Here is a 25,328-nt window from a genome sequence, read left to right on the forward strand (position 1 = left end):
CTCCAGCTGCACATTCCACTAAGGAAAAGACTTATTTGAACGTGGCATGAAATTCAATAGAGCCCTGTGAAGCATTGTTGGAAGGCCTGCACTAAAGGAAACATGGAATACAAGGGTGCTTAATATGGCATTTCTAATAAAGTGATTTTTAAAAAATCCACATTAGCTTAATCGTAGCACAAATATCCATGCCATCCAAACCTTAGGTCGTGTCCTTTTATTTCCAATATCCTCTCATTTCTCAATGCTAGCCACTCCTTCATCCACATTAAACAACAAGCTGCAAAATACAAATTTAGATTTGGTACACTCAATCCTTCTCTTCCCTTTGCATCTTTTAATAAGTTTAACACATGTTTTTCTCCCTTGCCATAAAAAACCGGGATAAATCTTTTGCCGTTGTTTGAACTGTAAGTCATTAGCTATAACAGGCATTGTTTGGAACAAAAACATCATTCTGGGTATCACAGATATTCTACCCAGTGCCGAAGTTCTGCCATTTATTAGAGAGACGAAAATGTGGGTAAGAGTCATTAAATCAGCCTGGTTTATTTTTATGCTGACAATTCCACTTATACCCGGATTTACTTTGCAACCAGACAGGTGCTTTCAAATCTAAAGTTAGCAGCATGACCTTTTCCATACAATAATAAGCTCTTCTCCCTAACTAGCCAATTGCAATCAAACACTGGCAATTGTATCGCCTTTCCCATGGGATGTGAGCTCTATCGTTCCCAAAACCTCTTGCTTGAAATTTGCATTTTCCATTAACAGTTGGCAGCTTGAAGACAATAATAGTCTCCAACTTCAGCTGCCACAAAAGACTACAGTAGCTGCAACTTAAGGATAGAATTTTCTCAGGGAGGGGGCTCAGCAAAACAAGATAATAGCACGCACATCTACAAGTAATAATGCAGGAACAATTCACAAGTTTATGATTGCAATTAACCAAGCTATGGTTTCCATTTTCTGCCAGCTTCCATGGTGCAAGAAGATGTTCAGATGCTCTGCTCAAGTGAAATCAACATCTTTTATCTCAAGATTTCAGTCGCTATAATTACTTTTGGGCAGCGCTAGAACCCAAATATCTACTTTGGACAGCAACACTTAAACTCAGAACTAGAGAGTATAAAGGTAAAGGGACCCCTGACCATTAGGTCCAGTCGTGACCGACTCTGGGGTTGCGGCGCTCATCTTGCTTTAATGGCCAAGGGAGGCGGCATACAGCTTCTGGGTCATGTGGCCAGCATGACTAAGCCGCTTCTGGCGAACCAGAGCAGCGCACGGAAATGCCGTTTACCTTCCCGCTGGCGTGGTACCTATTTATCTACTTGCACTTTGACGTGCTTTCGAACTGCTAGGTTGGCAGGTGCAGGGTCCAAGCAACGGGAGCTCACCCCGTCGCGGGGATTCAAACCGCCGACCTTCTGATCGGCAAGACTCAGCATATGAAAGCACCAATTTGAGATTTTCCCTTCACTTAAGCCACTTCATTGTCTGCCTCTTACACTTTGAGCACCCCATCACACAGGAAAATGAGGTTGTGTACACACGCCTGTTTACTCTGCACCCAGTGTGTTCCCACCACTGGTTTGGGGGGAGAAGGTAAAGGACCCCTGGACGGTTAAGTCCAGTCAAAGGCAACTATGGGGTTGAGGCGCTCATCTCGCTTTCAGGCAGAGGGAGCCAGCGTTTGTCCACAGACAGCTTTCCTGGTCATGTGGCCAGTAGGACTAAACCGCTTCTGGTGCAAGAAAACACTGTGAGGGAAACCAGAGCGCACAGAAACGCCATTTACATTCCTGCTACAGTGGTACTTATTTATCTACTTGCACAGGTGTGCTTTCGACCTGCTAGGTTGGCAGTTCTGTCGCGGTGTCCCATTGCGCCAGAAGCGGTTTAGTCATGGTGGCCACATGACCCGGAAAGCTGTATGTGGACAAACACCGGCTCCCTCAGCCTGAAAGTGAGATGAGCGCCACAACCCCATAGTCGCCTTTGACTGGACTTAACTCTCCAGGGGCCCTTTACCTCCTTCTTTTTTTTTACCATTTTTTTGGGAGTGGAGAGCATACCACACAACATTAACCGCAATCAACATCTACCCTGTTGTGTGTTTTTAAAAAATGAAATACATTGGGGGGGGGGTTTCTTCCCAACCAGCTTTGATTCAAACTGGGGTAAAGAAGAGCTACCTAGCTACAGTATAAACCCTACCATCAGGCATCGTGAGGTGGCTGGTCCTGGATGTCAATATGAACAGGCAATATGCTGTAGTGATAAAAATAAATGCAGTAGTATTTTTACTTTTGGGGAGAGGCACTTGTGAGGTTTTCTAGCCTTGGGTCCTGTGGACCCTGACAGGTGTGAGTGGGTGGCTATCATTTGCTGTTTTACCCCAAGCCGGCTTGCCCTGGGGTGGGGATGGAGGTGCAGTTTTTGACAGTAGCCATGTGTCTGCTGAACCCCATGCTGAGTTCTAGCACCTGGTGTGTGTGTGGTTTGCCGCAGAAAATTCAGCCTGGCCAGGAAACAGACGGAAACCCCCATCCAATTTAATTTCTCTGCTATTTGCTTTTCTCCGTTCTTTTACGCCACCCTGCCATGTGTACTTATCACAGAGAGAAGGTTGAACTTTATTTAGCATGTCTATTCTCCTCTTGAAAAGGTTACTCTACTTTTATTTTCACTGTGCGTCATGTGCCATGCAGGTGGAAGGGCGGGCAAGCCTGCCAGAGAGGTTCTTTGCCACAGTACAGTCATACCTTGGAAGTCGAATGGAATCCGTTCTGGAAGTCTGTTTGACTTCCAAAATGTTCAAAAACAAATCGTGGTTTTCTGATTGGCTGCAGGAAGTTCCTGCAGCTAATCAGAAGCTGCGGAAGCCCCGTCAGACGTTTGGGTTCGAAAAGAACATTCACAAACCGGAACAATCACTTCCGGGTTTGCGGTGTTCGGGAGCCAAAACGTCCGAGTTCCAGGGCATTTGGGATTCAAGGTATGACTGTATTGCCTCCTCTACATTCTCGGCTCCAACCCAATCTAGATGCATATATCTAAACCAAACCCATATTGAGTGCAGCTACCCCACTGCGCTGGGTCATAGCTGTCAACTTTCAGATTTGAAAATAAGGGATCAGCAGCCTTGAAAATAAGGGATCAGCAGCCTCACCTGGCCTGGGGACAGTCTATGGGATCTCTAACAATCTGGGATAGCAGCAGGAAACAGCACTGGAATAAGGGAATTTCCCGCAAAAAAAGGGGGCGGTTGAGAGCTATGCACTGATTATGGCTGGTCGACACGAGTGTATTTTATTTGATCCATTAAGCCAGAGGTTCAGTAAGTCAACTATCAATGCTGATGGTGCTGCATTGCTTGATGTCAGGTTGATGCACAGGAAGTTTGCAGCCTTCTGAGATGATCTGGCTGGCATGCATCAAGAGCCAGGAGGAAAGAACAGAAAGAGAGATGGGGCAGGAAATGGTTTGTGGGGAAGTCTCAATGGGGAAATGGCCCCTACACCAGCCAACATTGCACCACTGCTCAGAATGGAAGAGAGGGCAGGTGTCCAATCCCGGCATCCAATGAAATCTGGGCATGTTTGGCAGGGGTGTTTAGTGTAGCAAAATCAGAACCAGGCAGAGGGCCTTCTCGGTAGTGGTGCCCTCCATGTAGAACACCCTCCCTTCAGAGGTCAAGGAAATAAACAACTATCTGACTTAAAGAAGGTATCTGAAGGCAGCCCTATATCAGGAAGTTTTTAATATTTGGTGTTTTAGTATGTTCTGATATATGCTGTGGCTGGGGAAACCTAGCCAGATGGACGGGGTATAAATAATAAAACTGTTGTTGTTGTTGTTGTTGTTGTGCAAACAGTAAAAGAGCAAAAGGAGCAAACAGTATTGTCAGAGCTGCCCAAGGTCCCAGCTCACAAAGGACCAACGCCGCTTCGTTGTTAAGTAAGGAAGTATTTATTGAAGTTCAGTTTCACTTCCAGAGCCACAGCGTGCAGCTCTACGTCTCAAACTTCAGACCGCTGATGCTCCGTCTGAGTCTCCTCCCCCCAGACACCAGTTTAAGACTCTAGCCTTGCTCCACCTTTTCCTCTGCTCTTTCCGCCTCTGGTTCCGCCTGTCCGTCGGGGTCTCGCCCTTTCTAGACTCTTCTGACGCTGAATCCCCTGAGCCTTCCCCCTCCCTCCGGCGGGCTTTAGGAGCTGGTTCCCAATCCGGGTCTCCTGCTGTCCCTCACGCCTGTACATTTGAACTTGGCGCGCGCGCCCAGCCAGCAACTTTCCTCCTGACCGTTTCACTGCTGCTGTCACTGCTTCCCCCTTCGGGGAGGCTAGCTGCAACTGACCTCCCCTCCGTTCCCCCACTCTCCGATGGAGGCGTGGTCAGCCATGACTCATCTCCTCTCCCCGCTGGAGGAGACGCTGGTCCTGACACATGTGACTCCTCCCCCCCACTACGCTCTGGTGGGGAAACTGGTCCTGATCCCCCGCTGCTGCTTTGGGGTTCCCCGCTGGCTCCTTGTTTCTGGTGCGTCCCCCCCTGGGACCCCCCCTTGCCCTGACCATCAGCGCCCCCTTCTGGGAATCTTCTGATTCGCTGGAGAAGCTCATGGAATCTCTCGGGTCACTGTCATACTCCCCTACGCTGCCCTCGGATTCTTCCCCTTCGCTCTCCATTTCCTCTCTCCCCTGTGCTCTTGCTCCCGAGCCCCTGACAAGTATTTTATGCATTGTGGATTTTTGAGGGCATATTTACTGAGATCTTTCATAGATGCCATAGGATATGGTGGCAAGTGCACTGACACCTCCAGGCTCCTGGCTGGTGACCCAGTTTCAGCTGAATAAAGTCTCGGTTCCTTAGCTGTCCCATTTACCAATACAAAGAAAGGGATGAGAAAGGAGGCAGGATTATACCATGTCGCAACATGCTTTTGTGAAGGAATGTGAGGATTTTTGATGGGACAAGGGCAAAAGGGAAAGCTAAGATAAGAAGCAGAATGATATAATAACAATAACAACAATAATAATATATTTGTACCTAGCGGGTGGTGCTGTGGTCTAAACCACATAGCCTCTTGGGCTTGCCGATCAGAAGGTTGGCAGTTTGAATCCCTGCGACGGGGTGAGCTCCTGTTGCTCAGTCCCTGCTCCTGCCAACCTAGCAGTTCAAAAGCACGCCAAAGTGCAAGTAGATAAATAGGTACCACTCCAGCTGGAAGGTAAACGGCGTTTTTGTGCGCTGCTCTGGTTTTGCCAGAAGAGGCTTAGTCATGCTAGTCACATGACCCGGAAAAACCGTCTGCGGACAACTGTCTGCCTGTAAAGCGAGATTAGCACCACAACCCCAGAGTCGTCTGCGACTGGACTTAACTGTCAGGGGTCCCTTTACCTTTACCTTTACCTCACCTATCTGGGTTGCCCCAGCCACTCTGGTCAGCTACCAACATATATAAAAACATAACAGAACATTAAAGATCGAAAAGCCTTTAGTGACTGTTGCCACTAGAATCCAGAAAGGACAAAGCAGATGTAGAAAATCCAACACCAGGATTCTCCCAAAGCCACTCGTACACTTGATATTCTTATTTGTGAGCATTCATATACAGATGCCTCAAGAGACCAGCTGACTTTTTGATCTGCACACTTAGTTACTGAAGATTAGGAAGCCAAAGCTCAAAGCTTAAGAAGCAGAGCTTGTCATGTTTGGAGAGATTTTCCTTTTCCTCTCTCTCCTACTTACGCAGCATTTTCCTATAAACCATTCTTATTATGTACACTAGCATCATCCATGCCCACTCTCAAATCCTTGCCTCTCAAATCCTGCTACTCAGAGTACCACTACGGTCATTCTGCGTCACCTTTCAGAATCCGGAAGTTGCTTGACCTTTTTTCTGTTTACAGACGGATCGCGGATTCTGCACTCCCTGCCCCTGGTGAGGACCAAGGGCAGGAAGCTCACTAGAAATGCCGTTCAAATGTATTAAGGCCAGCAAAGGCAGTTTGTCAGCTGTGCATCTTGGTTGGTACAGTTAACTATAAAGACAAAAATGCATGTATCAAAACGCGAATGACAGAGCTCAGCAGTACGACTCAAACTATCAATGAGCACACTCAAAAAAATAAATACACTGAAGCCACTGTGTTTTGTGATAAAAACAAGTATTGAAACCTGTTAAAGCCTAAATATTCTTTTTTCAGTTTGTGTTCATTTTATTTTTTTCTATAATTTTTGTTAAATTTTCTGTTTTGCATTTTAGAATATTCATTTAAACAACCTTAAAATATCAATGACCTCTTTCCATGGTTCATTTTGCATAACATAAACCCCTGCATATTTTACATAAACTTGACCATTCAGTATTCCATTATAACATACATCAAGACTTATTTACATTGTTGAATTTATCTTAATGCTGCCAACGTTTTCAAGTTTACACAATTTCCCCTCATATATTCAATAAACATTTTCCAATCTTCTTTAAACGTATGTTTTTTTGTTCTCTTATTCTATGTGTTAGGTCCGCAAGCTGCGCATATTCCATCAGTTTAAGCTGCCATTCTTCTTTAGTTGGGACTTCACTCGTTTTCCATTTTTGCGCTAACATAGCACGGGCCGCAGTAGTGGCATACATAAAAGGTAAAGGTAAATGGAACCCTGACCATTACGTCCAGTCGTGACCGACTCGGGGGTTGCGCGCTCATCTCGCTCTAAAGGCCGAGGGAGCCGGCGTTTGTCCGCAAACAGCTTCCGGGTCATGTGGCCAGCATGACTAAGCCGCTTCTGGCGAACCAGAGCAGCACACAGAAACGCCGTTTATCTTCCCGCCGGAGCGGTCCCTATTTATCTACCTGCACATGACATGCTTTCAAACTGCTAGGTTGGCAGGAGCTGGGACCGAGCAACGGGAGCTCGCCCCTGTGCAGGGATTCGGACCACCGACCTTCTGATTGGCAAGTCCTAGGCTCTGTGGTTTAACCCACAGCGCCACCCGTATCCCAGTGGCATACATAAAATAACCTTTTTTGACACCCGGGAATTTCCGTCTGAATTATCCCCAACAAAAAGGACTCTGATTTTTCTGGGAAAGTACTTTTAAATATTTTTTTTCAATTCATTATGAATTATTTCCCAATACTCTTTTACCCTTTTACAGGTCCACCATATTTGAGAACGTACCCTGAGCCTCATAAATATTCTTCTTTGGTTGAAATCTCTTCCTCTTTCGGTTTCTGTGCATGTAAGATTCTGGGTTCAAGCTGTTGAATACATAAAAAAATTAGTCAGCTTCTTCGGAACCTCCATCCCAATTTTTTGTTGTTGTTTAGTCGTGTCCGACTCTTCGTGACCCCATGGACCAGAGTACGCATGCTGGTAGCTTCAAGAACACTATCCAACCATCTCGTCCTCTGTCGTCCCCTTCTCCTTGTGCCCTCCATCTTTCCCAACATCAGGGTCTTTTCCAGGGAGTCTTCTCTTCTCATGAGATGACCAAAGTATTGGAGCCGCAGCTTCAGGATCTGTCCTTCCAGTGAGCACTCAGGGCTGATTTCCTTAAGAATGGATCAGTTTGATTTTCTTGCAGTCCATGGGACTCTCAAGAGTCTCCTCCAGCACCATAATTCAAAAGCATCCATTCTTTGGTGATCAGCCTTCTTTGTGGTCCAGCTCTCATTTCCATACATCACTACTGGGAAAACCATAGCTTTAACTATACAGGCCTTTGTCGGCAAGGTGATGTCTCTGCTTTTTAAGATGCTGTCTAGGTTTGTCATTGCTTTTCTCCCAAGAAGCAGGCGTCTTTTAATTTTGTGACTGCTGTCACCATCTGCAGTGATCATGGAGCCCAAGAAAGTAATATCTCTCACTGTCTCCATTTCTTCCCCTTCTATTTGCCAGGAGGTGATGGGCCCAGTGGCCATAATCTTCGTTTTTTTGATGTTGAGCTTCAGACCATATTTTGCACTCTCCTCTTTTACCCTCATTAAAAGGTTCTTTAATTCAAAAGGCTATGGGTGTTTTGAGAATCACCAATTTAAATTTATTATATATCAGGGCTGCCATATGTCCGGAAAATCCTGAACATTGCCAAAATTTGGTTGCCGAAAGTTGCATCCGGGTGGAAATTTTGGTAGCCGTATAAAATGTCTGGGAAAACCCGGGCGTATGGCAACCCATTCTGCAAATTAAATGCTCATGTGCAGCATAGACATTCTCATATACCCACCACTCAACTGCCCTGGGCAGCCAGCCTCCACCATAGACTCCACTGCCATTGTGGTGGACCTCTACCACCATGGTATTCACAGAAGTGGGTGCAGCACATCCAGATGAAGACGCCGCACTTCCGTCAGCCACAGTGAAGCTGCGATGCAAAGATTGTGCAGGCAGAAGAGCAGTGGATTGGGAGGAAGGGGTGTTAAAAAGAGGTTGGGGCAGGCCATGACAGAAAGAGAGCTCAGATCAGGTGTGGGGTGGGAGGAAAAGGACATATCAGGAGGAGGGAGTGTTTAAGAGAGGGCAAAATGTCGAAATGTTTTTGGGATACAATCATACCTTGGAAGTCGAAAGGAGTCTGTTTGACTTCCAAAACGTTCAAAAACCAAAGTGTGGCTTCTGATTGGCTGCAGGAAGCTCCTGCACCCAATCCGAAGCCGCGGGAGCCCCACCGGACGTTCAGCTTCCAAAAATAGTTCGCAAACTGGAACGTTCACTTCTGGGCTTGTGGCATTTGGGAGCCAAAACGTTCAAGAACTAAGCTGTTCGAAAACCAAGGTACGACAGCATTTGGCAAAAAAAAAAGGGGGTCAACAACTGTTGTGTCCAAATTTTCACTTCCTGAAATATGGCAACCCTATTATATATCATTTCCCAGAAGCCCTTGGCCTTTTTACAGGACCAGCACATATGAAAAAAGTGACCGTTCCATCTGTTTTCATTTCCAACACATATTTGATCGTCTTAAGACATTTTGGCTAATTGATATGGTGTAAAAGACCACCTATGCGTCATTTTCATATAGTTTCCTTTCAAAGTATAACAGGCAGTAAATTTCATATCCACTTTCCATAACTTCAATCATGCAAACATATCACTGTTATGCCCACAGTATAATCTTAACCAAATCATCTTTCATTTCCCATTCTAATAATTTATACATTTTAGAAACCAGTTTTTCCTTTACTCTCCAACAATGTCATTTCAAAGTCTGATCTTTATAGGACAGAGAACCTAAAGCCCTTCTCTGATTACCCTTTTAAGAGTGTTGGATCCACTGAAATACTCTTTCTGAACTCATCTGTAGTATTAGACCAGGGCCCACAGGGGAGAAAACTGAAATTCTTTCCTATAGGAGTCTCATCCCTTGTCTGAAATTAGAATAGTACCACCACAATAGGCGTACAGGGTGACCTAGACCCTGTGACATTTTTGGAGTGGTACGGGAGGAGTCCACATTGCAAAAATTAGCCTTTGGGGCCTTTAGACAGCCATTTTGTGTTATGCCATGCCCTCCAGGGTAGCCAATGTCTGACTGATACCCACAGCGCTATCAAACTTCCACATTTGTCTCCAGATCTATGCCACTTCATAACCCAGAATCTTGGCATTCCATCCAGAAGCTTTTATCGGAAGCTACAGAAGTACAAGGCATATTCCATTGTCAGCTTACCTGTTCAGTAGGTCTTCTGGATGAAGCAGTTGTGAAGAGGTAGCCTGGAGCCATTTGCTATGAGGCTGACAAGCTTTCGGTGCAAAAATCTTAGCTCCTATTGTTAGACCATTCTCACAATTTTGAAAAAAAAAGGAAACTTCATATAAAGGGGGGGGCAGGAAAACCCAAACTATTTTTTGGGAAATAAGATGCTCGATTTTCATCTCCCTATACCAGTTGACATCCATTCCTTTCAAAGTTAACTTGTGATGCAACTTTTGCAGAGCTAAAAGGCAAGAAAGCATATAGTCCTGGCCTCAAATTAATAAGTGAGAAAAGTTTTTTATTAGTATGGAAATTAAATAAAACCAGTAGTTTTTAAAAGTATGTATAATTCACTTGGCTTTGGATAGCCATGAAGAGCTTACCCTGGGAGCAATAGAGATACTACTCAAAACTTTCAGGCATCTTAAATATTTAGTATCCATTGTCTTCAGTCTAAAACACCTACAACAGGTAGCATGTGATACAAAAGCCCTCTCTCCCTCATACTCTGGATCCATGTGGTCCATGGATGATGGACCATCAATAGTCTGGTGGTCAATAAGGCAACTTCCTAAGTTACTATCCATAAACAGTGAAGGCCACATTGAACTGATAGATATAAGCAGAATCCCATTGTTAAAATGTTTGGTAACAAACAGGAAGTTGCAGGCTTTCACGACTGTAAAAAAAGAAAGAAAGTAGACAGTGCCTGCATGTCTGTAAAGGATCCAGCTGCTGCTATGGGACTGGCAGAAAGTTGCCTAGATCACCTGGTCCAAAGAACAGGTGAAACAAAATAAGGTGTTCTGGAAGTCTTAGAGAGCAACTGTTACCTAGCCTTTGGGAATACAGTGGTACCTCGGGTTTCGAACGTAATCTGTTCCGGAAGACTGTTTGAGTTCCGAAACGTTCGAAAAACCGAGGCGCAAAGGGCAGTCTGCCAATTTAATAGAGAAAATTGAGAAAAATAACATATACACTCAGCGGAAGCTGTTAAGACTTCTGAGGCGTGTTCAAAAACAGAAGCATTTACTTCCGGGTTTATGGCGTTCAAAAACGAAACGTTTGTCAACGGAGACGTTCGAAAACCAAGGTACCACTGTACTTCCTTCAAAAAAGGATGCTAGGCCTTGACGCAGAACTGTCAGCCAGCAAAAGGGGAGGGAAATCAACAGGCTAAACAGTCTTTTCTGTTCAGAATATGGTGGCAGGAATGATCCAGTATTTATTTTCTATTACGTTTATTACAACACATGAAAAAAGGTAAACAGGACATACTGTGGACTAGATAAAGACATTTATCTGGTTACTATCATAGAGCTCCTTGGATCTCCCTAGTCCGTTGCTGCCAGTTCCAACTTTCTAGGTACTCCTCATCTCTCAAAAGGAGCTGGGGAATGAACAACCAAAGGATGGAGGGGACGCAACACTCGGTCCATACCAAGCTCTCCACTGGCCATCTGGGAAAGGATCCCATCCACCTAAATGAAAAGAAAAGGGAAATGGGCAAAAGGTTGCCATTCACAAATGGAACAAATAATACTCTCATTCTGGCTCAAGAAAATCACCATTTTATAGTTCAGATTGGGGGAAATAAATACAGTGGTACCTCTAGTTGTGAACGGGAACAAAAATACAAAATACAAAATACAGGGAACAAAAATACTGAATACAAAATACAGGGAACAAAATACGGGAACAAAAATACAAAATACAAAACGATCTACAAATGCAACCATAAAATAATTTAGCACCTTATGGTTGTGTTATGTACTGAGTTGAATAGGATCCAAACTGCAGCAGTCTGATTGGTCCTAGAACAATAGAATCCAAAAGGCAGCAGTCTGATTGGTCCTAGAACAATAGGATTCAGAATGCAGCAGTCTGATTGGTCCTAGAACAAGGCAGCAGTATGATTGGTTGGCAGGAACCACCCAATCATGCTCCAGATAGAAGTGAATCCACAACCTGATTGGCTTACAGTAGAATTCCGGAATTAGCCAATCATGTGCAGCCCATTGTGTAAATAATGTATATAAAGCAGATACTTTGAGGGGACTTTCATTCATTCATTCCTCCTCACCACTATGAGCTGAATAAATAGCATGAAATCACTTTGCGACTCTGAGTATATTTCAGGTTGCAAGTTAAAATTTCTGTAGATTGCATTTTAACACAGAGGTCTTCTGTTGTTGTTGATCAAGGCTGGCAAATTATTTTGTGTGTATAAATCTTTTGCTTAGAGTGCTATACCCAGGCACATCTTTGTTGTTGATGATGCGTATTTGTCTCTTGATTTTCCTCCCAGGAACTCAAGGCCATGGACACTGTCTTCCTCTTCCCCCTTTTATCTTCCCCCAAAGCCTGTGTGGTGGACCTTTTCCTAAGCACCCTTAGCATAGATCACCTTTTTACCACCTTTCCCGCACCTCGGCCTCTCATCCCGCTGCTGCACAACTGCATTTGTCAGATGGATGCCAGCACTGCTGCCGGGGACTCACCCGCTGGGCGTAAGCCTGGTCCTCTTGGGGCTGGTACAGCTTTTTTATCTCAAAGGTCCTGCAGAGCCAGGGGAGGGTGGAAGAGAGACGTTAAGCACTAGGTAAGTGGCAGGATGTAACCTCACTGATCTATCCTAAGCTAACTCCCCTCTACTACAACAAGCATTTCCAAGCAAAAAAAGGGGTGTGTGGAGAAGAGACCGGCTTGCCATTCTGCACACAAGGTCTCAACTGTCTTGTGAAAGGAAGAGGAGCCACTAATAATAATTTAATAATAATTATAATTCATTTTTTATTAATATTTATGGGCCTCCCCAGCCACTCTGGGCGGCTTCCAACAGGATATTAAAAACACACACAAACACAAAAATCAAACATAAAAAAACTTCCCTAAACAGGGCTGCCTTCAGATGTCCTCTAAAAGTCAGACAGTTGTTTAGTTCCTTGGCATCTGACGGGAGGGTGTTCCACAGGGCAGGCGCCACTGTCGAGAAGGCCCTCTGCCTGGTTCCCTGTAATCTCACTTCTCACAGAGAGGGAGCCGCCAGAAGGCCCTCGGAGCTGGACCTCAGTGTCCGGGCTGAACAATGGAGGTGGAGACGCTCCTTCAGGTATACTAAGGCGTTTTCTGATGACTATTCATTTTATCTGCAGGACGTGTGTGAAAATCCAAGCTTCTCCTGGGCAATGCACAGTTCTCAAGTACCAGCATTTCTCAAACTTTGCATAGTTCATGCATCTCCCACTGTCCCATCCATCCATTCCCAAAAACTGAAACCAGAGGCATTTGATCGCTTTACTGAAAGAGTCAGACTCTGTCATATTTCCCCTACATGCATATAGTCTGGAAAAAGGCAGCTCTGTGGATTCTCTATTCACCTCCTTCTGTCTTTAGAGACGTCTCCACCTGCAAGGAATGATGACTGAGACATACTCCCCCGAAGAACAGTCTGGCCCTGGGACAAAGTAGCCCGGTTTCGTTTCATTTGTATTTGTAGGCATGTGGGACATCTCTTTGGCTTCTCCCTGTTCCTGTGATGGTGAAACAGGAACGGGTTAAAGGTGGAATGGGGAAGGGGATCTACAGGAAGGAGAGGAGCCAGCGATACCACGCTCCTTACAGGGTCCTTGCTGCGGGCTCACATTCATCCAGTGCTTTACCGACTGCACTGACTCCCGGTGGAGTACAGGGTCAGGTTTAAGGTGTTGGTTTTGACCTTTAAAGCCCTTTGCGGCCTAGGACCCACGTACCTACAGGACTGCCTCTCCTGGTATGCCCCGCGGACAACACTTTGTAGGTCCCAAGTCACAAGGTGGTCAGATTGGTCCAGGGCCTTTTCAGTACTGGCCCCGACTTGGTAGAACACTCTGTCACAAGAGACTAGGGCCCTGCAGGACTTGACATCTTTCTGCAGGGCCTGCAAGACAGAGCTGTTCCACCTGGCCTTTGGTTTGGACTCAGTCTGACCCTTATGTTTCCCTCCCCTTATGGTTTTGATCTATGGGCTACTTTTAAAACGAGGCTGCGCTTTAAACTGCATTTTAACCTGTATTTTAAATTGGGTTTTTCCCCCTATTATGTTTTTATTCTATTTTTACTGGTGTTAGCCGCCCTGAGCCCGGCTCTGGCCAGGGAAAGTGGGATATAAATAAAATTGATTATGATTATGATTATTACCTGAGCACACAGCTCTCACAGATGTAGTTGTCGGAGAAGCCATCAGGGACAGGGCTTGTGAGCGGGGTAAGCTGAAAGGGGACAATGTCCTCCCCATCCTGGACGCACACAGAACCTCCGCGGAGCAACAGAGGAGCCCAGCTGGACACAGGGTGGTACAGCACCATGCCGTGAACCACACACCAACCATGGATAACATCTAAAAAAAAAGAAAAGTAGGGCCGGCTTAACCTAGCCCATCTCGGCAGGCCTGCCTTCACTGATATTCTTCAAACCCCGTTCTGCACAGCCTCAGATTCCTCCCACCAGTCTGCTCTTATTTTCAAGACTTACGTAGAGCCCCTTCCTTAAAAAACAACAACTAGTCACCTGCTTTCTCTGCAGAGGGCTCAGTTTTTACATCCTTGGCCAGGTCCAGAGGAGGGACTGTCAGAGGGGTCTGGAAGGGGGTGTGTTAGTGTTAGTGACAGTTCAGCTTCACCCCTTCACTCTCAACTTTATGCTTTCCCTCATCCCCTAAAACCATGACTCCCCCATGACTAAAGTAGGAAATTTCCCCTTTTTCTTTGCACTATTTTGGACACTTTATCATATGGTTACCAGATTTTTTTCAATGAATCCGGGGACACTTTTTTTTTTTTTTTTTTTTTTTGAAGCTGAGTAGCAACAGGGAGTCAGTAGTGGGGATGGTGAGGCAAAAGATCCAAAACAAGCACACATGCATATTGTACAAAGGTGCAAAGCCCTTCTTTCGCACCCTGTGAAACATATATGCACAGAGTTTTTAAAATACTGGGCAATGGCCGCCCACCTGCAACTCCCGAGTCTACCCCGATCAGTCAAAACAAAGGGGGCAGGGGGCAGGAGATCTGTACTGCTGGACGTCCCCAGTTCCCCTTCAGCAGTGGCAGCAGCAGCGGCAGTCAGCAGCCTGGAGCCAGCCTGGTAGTGCAGTTGGCTCTGGCTGGCTTCAGGAGCTGCTTGCTGCCGTGGCGCCGGCCAGTTTGCCTCCAGGAAACCTCCATATCTTGTGCGCAACACATCATATGGGGACTTCTGGCAAGGAAAAATGGCGGGCACCATGGCAGCGAGCAGCAAACAGCACTTGAAGCCAGCCAGAGCCAACTGTGCTACTAGGCTGGCTCCGGGCTGCTGAGGCTGCCGCTGCCACGTTTCCTGGGGACAGATTTGCAAATCTGGGGACATTCTGAGGATGGAATTTGTCCAGGGACAGATTTGCAAATCTGGGGACTGTCCCCGGAACCAGGGATGTCTGGTAACCCTACTTTTATCAGTCCCTTTCTACTCCCTTCAGCTTTGTTCCACCTCAGAGGTAGGGAACCTTTGGCCTACGGGCCAATCCTGGCCCGCCAGGGGTTCAGTTTGGCTTGCAAGGCCATTTCCCCCAAGCCACACCCATCTGTCAGTCAGCTGATGTACGGCAGTTGATGGGTAGGTTCAATTCTGCACATGCGGCCAAAACTTTGCTGGCCTTTGGCTTGGTGCTTGCCAAGCCGAGGCCTGCAATGGCACTTGTTCCGAGGTTAACTCCGCAGATGAGCCTGCGGTTCCTTACAATGCACCTTGGAAACCCCACAGAAGGCGTTTTGACAGATGAGCAGGATAACCCACCTGTCAATCATGTAACCCTTCTCTGCATCGCTCCTAAAGGTTTAGGTTGCTGCACACTGCTTTGACCCCTTGCAAAGGGGTGGTTTATAAATACTTTTCCAGATAAAATAAACAAAGTCACAATGACGTCAGGTGCTTGACTGGTGGGATGTCTCAGCCACCAGTCAAATTTGGCCTGTAGGGAGGAGGAATCAGATAAAGATCTTGCCCTAAGAGCCAAAAAGGTTCCTCACCCCATGTTCTACCTCCACTGTTTGCCTCTGGACACCAGTTGCTTGGAACTGCAGCTTGGGAGAGTGCTATTGGACTCAGATCTTGCTTTTGAGTTTCCCATTGACATCTGGTTGGCCATTGAGAACAGAGTGATGGACAAAATGGGCCTTTAGCTTGACCCAGGAGGTTCTTCTTATGTTCCATACCCCTAATTTTCTTATCCCACCCAGAAACCAGGATCTTATTTCTAACATAGACTTGCATTTCCCCACTCCATCCATGGCTGATCTATGCAGCACATGGATATCTGAGGCCCCACCATCTTTGACCTGGAGCTACTTACCTCAGGATCGTGGAGAGTCACGTCAGTCTTACTTGTTTCTTCTGCTGTTGGCTCAGGGTCTCTGTGAAAGGCTTTCAGCCTTTCCACAAGTTCTGCGTTCTGGGCAGCGGGGTGGAGAAAGGGAAATAAGTATGTATTTAACCCTAGATCTGGGCCAGTCCTGGTTTGAGACATTCCTGGGCAAAGTGGAAGGCTTGCCTGGCAAGAGAGGCTGGAAGCACTGGAAGCTGTTAGCTCCCCACAATGCCACAAATTGAAGGGCATTGTGGAAAATAAATATGGCAGCTAGTTGTACCTACTGAGGACACTGAGCTGGGAAAAGAGCATACTGTATGTCAGTGTTGGGCTGTGACAGGGCATTCGGCTCCCAACCCAACCAGGTAAATGATGCCAGTCTATTTATCAGGGATCTTTGGGTTAAGAACTATTTTAAAATATATTATTAACAGCTGCAAAGCACAGGTGATTTTCTAAGTGCTGCACATAAGCTAAAATATAAGACAGACCCTGACCACAGATTCATAATTTAACAGACAGAATACCAAAGGAAATAAGGAATAGATATGAGGAAAGCAACCTTTGGAGTAGCTGCTTATTATTAATTTACTACCCATCTTCCTCACACACATCTGAAGGTGTTGTACAAGACACAATAAAAACAACTAAAAGGCAGCAGAAATATTTAAGAAAATAATGTAATGGAGATATATAGCCAAAACCCATTCATCCAGCTGGGAAAGCATGTTGGAAATCAAAATGTCTTTAATTATTAGAAGCTAGATATTACCACAAAATGTATTCTGCCTTAGGCTGAGAGAATGGCTGCTGCTGCTTGTGAATAGACAGGGCTTCCTGGACTGAGAAAAGAAGATTTCCTTCATCACTGTTCACAATGAGGATATAACCAAACAGAAATTTGGAAATGTGCAGTTTCTTTTCCCACTTAACTTCCAATAGTGGGATGAGGACAGGGCAGGAGGTTCGGTATGAACTGTGGCGGCGTCCCCTCACCTTCCCTGTAGCACGAAGGCCAAACTTCTTACACCATTGTTGCAATTCCGTCCTCTTCAAGGTGCTGTAATCCAAGGAAGGAGAACTACACGAAGAGTCCCCCTTGATCCTCATTTCAGGAGGAGTCTTGGATGCCAATTTGACAACTCTGCGGCTCTTTCGAGACATCCTAAGCCAAGAGAAAGAGGAAGAGAGAGAAATAGAGGGAAATAGCATAGCGAGCCTCCATCTCTCCTCATCCAAGGTGGTCAGCATAAGGCAGCCTTTCTCAAGCTCAGGTCCTCAGATGATGTTGGACTACCCAACACCCCTAGCTAGCAGAACAAACGGTCAGGGGCATAGCCAGGATTTTTGCTTTTTTGGGGGGGCAGGGCCGAGCTATCTGTAATGTGACTGGTCAGTTAGTTAAATATTTTTATTTATTTACTGGATCTGTCCCCCCTTCCCCTCTGGCTAGGCCTGTGGTTCCCAACATTGGGCACACGCCCCACAGGGGGGCAATTTGATTTTGGGGGGGGCAATTTGAGAATGAGTTATTAACAGTGAATGGCCTTTTAGGCTTCCTCCACGTGAACAGGAGCTCCCGTTTTGAATAATAAGAATTATATGTCACAAGGGAGGGGAGTATTAGGATTTTAGAGATGCTTAGGTGGGACATGGCCAAAAAATAATGTTGGGAACCACCCATGTTAGCAGTCTGGGATGATGGGAACTGTAGTCTAACGATGCGGGTGGCGCTGTGGGTTAAACCACAGAGCCTAGGACTTGCCGATCAGAAGGTCGGCGGTTCGAATCCCCGCAACGGGGTGAGCTCCCGTTGCTCGGTCCCTGCTCCTGCCAACCTAGCAGTTCGAAAGCACGTCAAAGTGCAAGTAGATAAATAGGTACCACTCCGGCGGGAAGGTAAATGGCGTTTCCATGCGCTGCTCTGGTTCGCCAGAAGCGGCTTAGTCATGCTGGCCACGTGACCCGGAAGCTGTACGCTGGCTCCCTCGGCCAATAAAGCGAGAAGAGCGCCGCAACCCCAGAGTTGTTCGCAACTGGACCTGCCTTGCCCCACCCTCCATCCCTGGGTCTCCTCATAAGGAAGCTGTGCCTGGAGGAAGAACTGTGAGGGGAGAGACTCCATCAGGCAAGGCCTCCTTCCACCTGCCTTGCTCTACCCTCTACTTCTCAATGTGTATTGTATTGTTTTATGTACTGTGGCTTTACTATAAATTGATTATAGTTTAGATATTCTTGTAACTGTTGAGTGGATTTCTATTTTACTTTTATACGTTGATATTATTATTTTATACTATTCTAATGATTGTTGAATGTTACTTTTTTGATGGAGGTTGCCTATTTTAAAGTTATGTTTTATTATCACATTTTTGTATTGCTTTAGATTGTTATAATATGTACATTTTTTGTTTCTTCAGCTTGTAAACCGCCCTGAGTATTGTAAGATAGAAAGGCGGTATACAAATTAAAAATGATGATGATGATGGTCAGGGGTCCCTTTACCTTTAGGTGGGACATGGCCAAAAAAAATATGTTGGGAAACACCCATGCTAGCAGTCGGGCATGATGGGAATTGTAGTCTAACAACATCTGGGGACCCAAATTTGAGAAAAGTTGGTACCATGGGCACAACCAGGATTTTGTTGTGGGGAGGCGGGCAGAATCTCATATTTGTATTGATTTGTATTGATAGGAAGAAAGGGCAACTGCCCCCTCTTGGCTACGCCCTTGGCTGGTATGAGGCGCCGCTGAACTACAATTCTCACTATCTCTGATCAGGGGAAATGCGAGCATCACATCACACCAAGAAGGAAGAGCACGTATGCTTCCGCCCCACCCGTCAACTCACCTGGGCGCGCGGCGCCGCCTCTCCCTGCGAAACGCTCCGCAGCGGCCGGAACCTCCTTTTTCAAGCAGCGCGCGCTGCCCCGCCCCGCCCGTCAGCTGGCTCCCCCGCTTGACCACGCCCCCTCGCCGCCGGCTTGCCCGCGCGCCTGCGCACTCGCGAGGAGGGCAAAGATGGCGGCGCCCTGCCGGTCCGAGGCGTGAGGGACACACATACACGCGAGCCGCCCCTTGGCTGGAACTCGGGCCCCGAGCCTTCTTATCTCTTTTCTCTTGGGTAAACAAGCACCGGAGGTGAGGGGGGGGGGGAGTTGTTTCACGAGCACTTCTCTAGGCGGCTTGCAATAGACACCACCAATATTATTATTATTATTATTATTATTATTATTATTATTATTATTATTATTATTATATTTTGGGGCGCTTTTAAAGTTGCGAGGCAACAACTTTCTCTCCCCCCCCCGACCTTCGTCTGAAACTGGGCGGAAGGAAAGCGGGGTGTGACAAGATCGTGTGCCTGGTTGGGATATGCGCTCAAGAGGGGTCCTTTTTTCTTTAGATACGTGTATTCCCGCCCCCACTTGCTAAGCTGCTATTTGGAGCTTGAGGGAGGGTCGGGGGTGTTTATAACAAAACGAAGCAAATTCCTCAAAGGTGGAAACCTGCTGTGCATGGGATCCTTTTCTTTTTTAAAAATTGGATTTTTATTAATTTTTCATTATTAATAAAATGATGACATTTTATTACAATATCAAATCATAATACGATTTATAAAGCCAGTTATACATTCCAAATTAAGCGAATTGTGTGACTTCCTGTATTCTGGTCCTCCGGAGATAAGTCTTGCACGTAATTTCATATATGAAATTGAGTCCTGCACGTAATTTCATATATGATCCAAATATAGCAATTCTGATCTTAATCCTTTCTTCTCAGCCACTTTTGTATTGGGATCCTTTGCTCTTCACGTGTGGGGCAGATCCTCTGCAATATAATAATTTATTATTTATACCCCGCCCACCTGGCTGGGTTTCCCCAGTCACTCTGGGCAGCTCCGAACAGAATATTAAAAACATGCTAAAACATTAAAAACTTCCCTAAACTGATATGAGTTTTCCACCTCGCCCCCAAACAGCAGGTCTTTAATTTGAGCCTAGCCTTAGCTCATAGAACCTGTGTTTCAGTATTGGAGTTCATCAGCTATCCCTGGAGCCAGTGAATAATAATAATAATTTTGTTATTTATACCCCACCCATCTTGGCTGTGTTTCGCCAGCCACTCTGGGCGTCTTCCAGCATGTATAAAAATGTAATAAAATGTCAAATGTTAAAAACTTCCCTAAACAGGGCTGCCTTCAGGTGTCTTCTAAAAGTTGAGTAGTTGTTTATCTGTTTGACATCTGATGGGAGGGCATTCCACAAGGCGGTGCCACCACCGAGAAGGCCCTCTGCCTGGTTCCCTGTAGCTTCACTTCTCACAGTGAGGGAACCGGCAGAAGGCCTTCGGAGCTGGACCTCAGTGTCCAGGCTGTACAATGGGGGTGGAGACGCTCCTTCAGGTATACTCGGCCGAGGCTGTTTAGGGCTTTAAAGGTCAGCACCAGCACTTTGAATTGTGCTCGGAAACGTACTGGGAGCCAATGTAGGTCTTTCAGGACTGGTGTTATATGGTCCCGGCAGCCGCTTCCAATCACCAGTCTATCTGCCGCATTCTGGAGTAATAATGACTTTAATTCAAGAGAGTCCAGTAGCGCAGCAAAGATAACGACACACAGTGGTGCATCCTTGGCTTTCATGGGCTTCACTAGATATCTAATTTGTAACCCTTTAAGCAGAGGCTTGACAACCATATGTCAGGAGTGCTCTGATGGTGTTTCCTGCTTGGCAGGGGGTTGGACTCGATGGCCCTTGTGGTTTCTTCCAACTCTATGATTCTATGATTCTATGATTCTATGAACCCAAAGTTGGTAGCTAGAAATACACATAGGCAGAGAGGGGGAAATCATAAACAGGCCAAAAGGCATTTAAATCCCAGAATCATAGAATTGGAAGGGTTCCCAGGGGTTATCTAGTCCAATCCCCTGCAGTTCAGAAATCTCAACTACTTCATTTTGCTTTTAAATTGTATGTCGCCTTTCTATATTACTATAAGCAAGGTGGTTTACAGCAACAAAATAAACAACAAAGAACACACTCCCTATTATAATAATCTGATCCTATACAGAAAGTCATAATAAAACATAAGTTTAAAATGGAACATGTAAAATAAATATTCAATAAACTATTAGAAAATAATACTACACAATAAAATTCTCAAAATATCAGCAAATAATGAAACAGAAATTCACTCTTAACAATTACAGTAAATAATTACTAAACAATAACTGCAAGTCACAATGCCTAAAATACCGCAATACATTCAAAACCATGTAAAAGGATCAAATTGAGAAACAAAGACACACAACTTATAAAATTATTATTATTTTTTAATCCCTGAACTCCTCCCTTCCCAGCTGCTGCTTCTGTTCTTAAAGTCATGGCCTGAGAGAGGCTGATGGCTCAGCTAGACTTGATTGAGGGTTGGGGTGGCAAGGCTCTTTCTTTGCACTTCCTTGCTGAGGAAGCTGACTTCTGCTGAATTGTTTTAGAGTATTTCTGTAGGTTTTCCTTTGCTGGGACTTTTCCAAACAACTTCCAGACAGGAGCACTCTGCTTAAAAACCTCTAAGGAAGGAGAGCTCACAACCTTCCGAGGGAGTCTGTTCCACTGTCAAACAGCTCTTTGCTGTTTGAAACTTCTTCCTGATGTTTAGTCAGAATCTCCTTTCTTGTAACTTGAATCCATTGGTTGGGGTCCTACCCTCTGGAGCAGAAGAAAACAAGCTTGCTCCATCTTCCATGTGACATTCCTTTAGATATTTGAAGTTGGCTATCATATCTCCTCTTAGTCTCCTGTTATGCAGGCTCCTCTTATCCAGGCTTACACCTGTATTGCTTTATTTTAAAGAATAAAGACACATCAGTTTTCTTTTCAGAGAAGTTTCTCATAATAAAATAGAAATAACACTGGCTATATGCTGTCATACAGCAGCAAACAATATCACAGTTCCGAACAATAAGACTCAAAATTCATGTTCCTGCCTCTGCAATCTTAGAGAAGTTTTCATGTGCACAGAGGAAGGCAACCTCATCAGTCTATTGAGCCTACTGTTGTCTTTAAATGTGATTGTTTTCGCTCCTAGAAGCCTTAAGAAAGGTTAACACTATTTTGTTAAAATAGAGAACAAGGTTGCTGGTTATCACAATTAAGATCATTCCATTTTTTTTACAGGGCTTTCAACATAAGCTGCAAAATGTGGTTCATTTACCATAGATGTCTCATGTGTCCCAAACACTGGAGAAGACAATTACATGGATCATTCAACCCAGTTAAGTGGGAGAAAAAGCTAATTCCAAGATTCATTCGGTCCATATTCAGCGAAACCGGGAAGTGGGAAACAAGCTATAAAGTGGAAACTAGGAAGGAAGTTGAAAGCTGGTGGCGTTCCAGAATAAAGGAGCAGTTCGACCAAACTTCAGAAATAGATGTAAGGATTATGGCAAAATTGAACATGCGCTCTTGAATTCCTTTTGTCCCTCTGTATTAGGTGATTTGTAAAAAAATAAATAAATATGGTTTAAAATTAAACTGTTTTTGTTCCAAGTTCTATCTTTCAGACTTTGATTTTGCTTATGATTTTGTCTAGAAATCAAGGCCAAAGTTTTATGTCCTGTCAATGTTTCCATATCCTTCTGGGAAGCTGCATATGGGCCATGTTCGAGTCTACACCATAAGCGACACGATAGCACGGTTTCAGAAAATGAGAGGATTTCAGGTATCTGTTAACTTTTGACATTGGTTTAGATAATATTTCAGGTGCTTGGAAATGTGTGGTCTGTTGTTTTTGAGGACAGTCAAAACACACTTAGAAACAGGCCGAGCCTCAAACCTTTATTTAATGACAGCTAATCACAAAGCACAAATTGGGAGGACCTTAACCAGATTATAACGGAATTAGGGGCTGTGTTATAAGTAATTATTCAGCATATTCCTTGCTTCAGGTTGCTTGTGGTGTTCTCTACCTCTCTACTACACCCAGGCCTTTCTGCTAAAAGTGGCATACTTATCCTAATATACATCAACCTGGGCATATAACAAATACTTCTTCCTCTTAGGTAATGCCTGATTAAAAACCCGTACAATTTGCAAACTTGCCGTATTTTACAACTAACTGGCGCAAGAGGGAGAGCAGACAAACCAGGAGAGGGTGGCTTTGCACCATCCCGGTTCCTGCGTGGTCTGCTCTCCCAGCCGGCAACAGCGTTTATTTGCGCTGCAATAGTTGCTTGACCTGTGCATCATCTGGCTGCAGGTAACAGTGTTGTTGTAATTTGTAGTGGGGGGGGGCTGAGTGTGTAATTACTAGCTGAGTGAATGCAGCTGGGGTTGGGGTGTGATCCAGGGCCTGCCTTGCTATAACAGCAGCCCTGCTGCAGGCAGCGAGGTCAGCCACTTTGGGGAGATGTAGGGGCAAAGGTGCTTCGTGCTGTCAGTCAGGCTATAGAACTGTAGGCTAGGTGCTGCTTGAGACAGTCCTATGACTCTCAACCAGGGTGAGAGCCTGGCTGATGGAAAACTTGGTTTGTTGGAATTCCCCCTGAGTGTGAGAGGTAGGGGGAAGAAATCTTGACTTCTTTGGGAGCATTGAACTGTTTGGACTATTGCTTCCTGCAAAGAGAGGAGCTAAGCAGGAGCAAAGGAGCTGGGTGCAGTAGCACAAAGGAAATTGTAATTTATGCAAGACAGGAGCCATAGCTTAGCACAGGGGTCAGCAAACTTTTTCAGCAGGGGGCCAGTCCACTGTCCCTCCGACCTTGTGGGGGGCTAGACTGTATTTTTTGGGGGGGAATGAATGAATTCCTATGCCCTATAAATAACCCAGAGATGCATTTTAAATAAAAGCACACATTCTACTCATGTAAAAACCCCAGGCAGGCCCCACAAATAACCCAGAGATGCATTTTAAATAAAAGGACACATTCTACTCATGTAAAAACATGCTGATTCCCGGACCGTCCGAGGGCCGGATTTAGAAAGTGATTGGGCCGGATCCGGCCCCCGGGCCTTAGTTTGCCTACCCATGGCATAGCATGTGCAAATGTGCCCTTTGTCTACAACAGGAATAGCCCACGTGGGTCCCTCTGGATATGGCTACACAATCTCTGACCATTGACCATGCTGCCTAGGGGTGATATGAGTTTGAATCCAGCAATATCTGGGGATCGCCACTTTTGTCATCCCTGATTCACGCTGGCATTAATTTAGCCGATTAGCTAAAGGTTGTAGCCCTAATACAAATTCTGTAGACTTTACTTGCAGATCTATGTTACTGGATGGCGATGCCAGTTCCAGTAGCGAGGAACTGGTGGAACTGGAGGAACTGGAGAAACTGAGGAACTGGTGGGAGCAGTCCATATGTTGCCTTCTACATTTGTATTCCCCTTCCCCTTTGCTGCTTACAAATTAGGAAAAGAACTGTCTATGTAACTTTGCCCACAATATTTTATTACTTGAAATTGAAGCATTGACACCCTCGGTTCCAGCACGTCCCTGGTCTTATTTGCACTCCCATCTCTTTGAATGCTGGCCTGTCACAAGTTCAGCAAAGTGCATTTTTATAACACCTTTTAAATCTATTCACAGTCAGGAGCTAAAAGACAATGCACTTGAAAGGATGTCTCTCCACCCCCAACCCCCCAAATGTATCTTGAAGGCTACATTAGTCTCCATGGTAACAGATAAATACATCTGCTTCTGAGATTAATCTATGGATAATTGAGAGTAGGCTTGAAATGGTTTTTTCCCTAATGTATTTTGTTTCAATACAGTTAACTCTACAGTAACAGCTAAATACATCTGCTGCAGAGACTAAGGAATGGGCAGTAGTCCTCCTTATACAAAGGTCCACAGGATGTATATTTATATAATATACATAAGTGGCCACAGATTTGGGCTTAGTGTTCTAGTCAGCCATTTTTGTACCTTGTTGTCAGGGAATCAGGAGCAGGAGCAATGGGGAGAGAGGAATGGGAGAGCGAAGGGGAAGAATCCGAGGGCAGCGTAGGGGAGTATGACAGTGGTCCGAGAGATTCCATGAGCTTCTCCAGCGAATCAGAAGATTCCCAGAAGGGGGCGCCGATGGTCAGGGCAAGGGGGGTCCCAGGGGGGACGCACCAGAAACAAGGAGCCAGAGGGGAACCCCAAAACAGCAGTGGAGGATCGGGACCAGTTTCCCTACCAGAGCGTAGTGGGGGGGAAGAGTCACATGTGTCAGGGCCAGCGTCTCCTCCAGAGA

General features: G+C 45.4%; 2 protein-coding genes across 3 annotated transcripts in view; one reads left to right on the forward strand and one right to left on the reverse strand.

The window, feature by feature from the left end:
- Positions 1 to 10,895: 10,895 nt before the first annotated feature.
- LOC310745525 (uncharacterized protein) lies at positions 10,896 to 19,024 on the reverse strand. The gene is made up of 8 exons (XM_083578273.1): positions 18,940 to 19,024; positions 17,088 to 17,256; positions 16,077 to 16,175; positions 14,258 to 14,327; positions 13,889 to 14,087; positions 13,090 to 13,242; positions 12,211 to 12,268; positions 10,896 to 11,190 (listed from the first exon to the last, which is right to left on the reverse strand). The coding sequence occupies exons 2-8, from the start codon at positions 17,253 to 17,255 to the stop codon at positions 11,083 to 11,085; spliced, it is 855 nt and encodes a 284-aa protein (XP_083434399.1). The 5' UTR covers position 17,256; positions 18,940 to 19,024; the 3' UTR covers positions 10,896 to 11,082.
- Positions 19,025 to 19,084: 60 nt separating this feature from the next.
- The window catches only part of LARS2 (leucyl-tRNA synthetase 2, mitochondrial), a 67,465-nt gene continuing 61,221 nt past the window's right edge, over positions 19,085 to 25,328 (forward strand). The window contains exons 1-3 of one of the 2 annotated variants that reach the window (XM_083577721.1): positions 19,085 to 19,212; positions 22,265 to 22,520; positions 22,680 to 22,808. In XM_083577721.1, coding sequence (XP_083433847.1) covers positions 22,287 to 22,520; positions 22,680 to 22,808 — 363 coding nt within the window. In that variant the 5' untranslated portion in view covers positions 19,085 to 19,212; positions 22,265 to 22,286. Of the gene's footprint in view, positions 19,230 to 22,264; positions 22,521 to 22,679; positions 22,809 to 25,328 lie in introns of both variants that reach the window. The other variant, XM_083577722.1, reaches the window with a different exon arrangement.

This window comes from Podarcis filfolensis (assembly GCF_964270895.1).
Source record: "Podarcis filfolensis genome assembly, chromosome: 12".
NCBI classification, from domain to species: Eukaryota; Metazoa; Chordata; class Lepidosauria; order Squamata; family Lacertidae; genus Podarcis; species Podarcis filfolensis.

Bases quoted from the DNA above. Each gene is read 5' to 3' on its own strand.
- LOC310745525 (XM_083578273.1), bottom strand. From the start codon at position 17,255: ATGTCTCGAAAGAGCCGCAGAGTTGTCAAATTGGCATCCAAGACTCCT. The intron at 16,176-17,087 runs GTGAGGGGACGC...CCCGCTGCCCAG, and splicing joins GCCTTCGTGCTACAGGGAAG to AACGCAGAACTTGTGGAAAG. The intron at 14,328-16,076 runs GTAAGTAGCTCC...ACCCCCTTCCAG, and splicing joins TGACTCTCCACGATCCTGAG to ACCCCTCTGACAGTCCCTCC.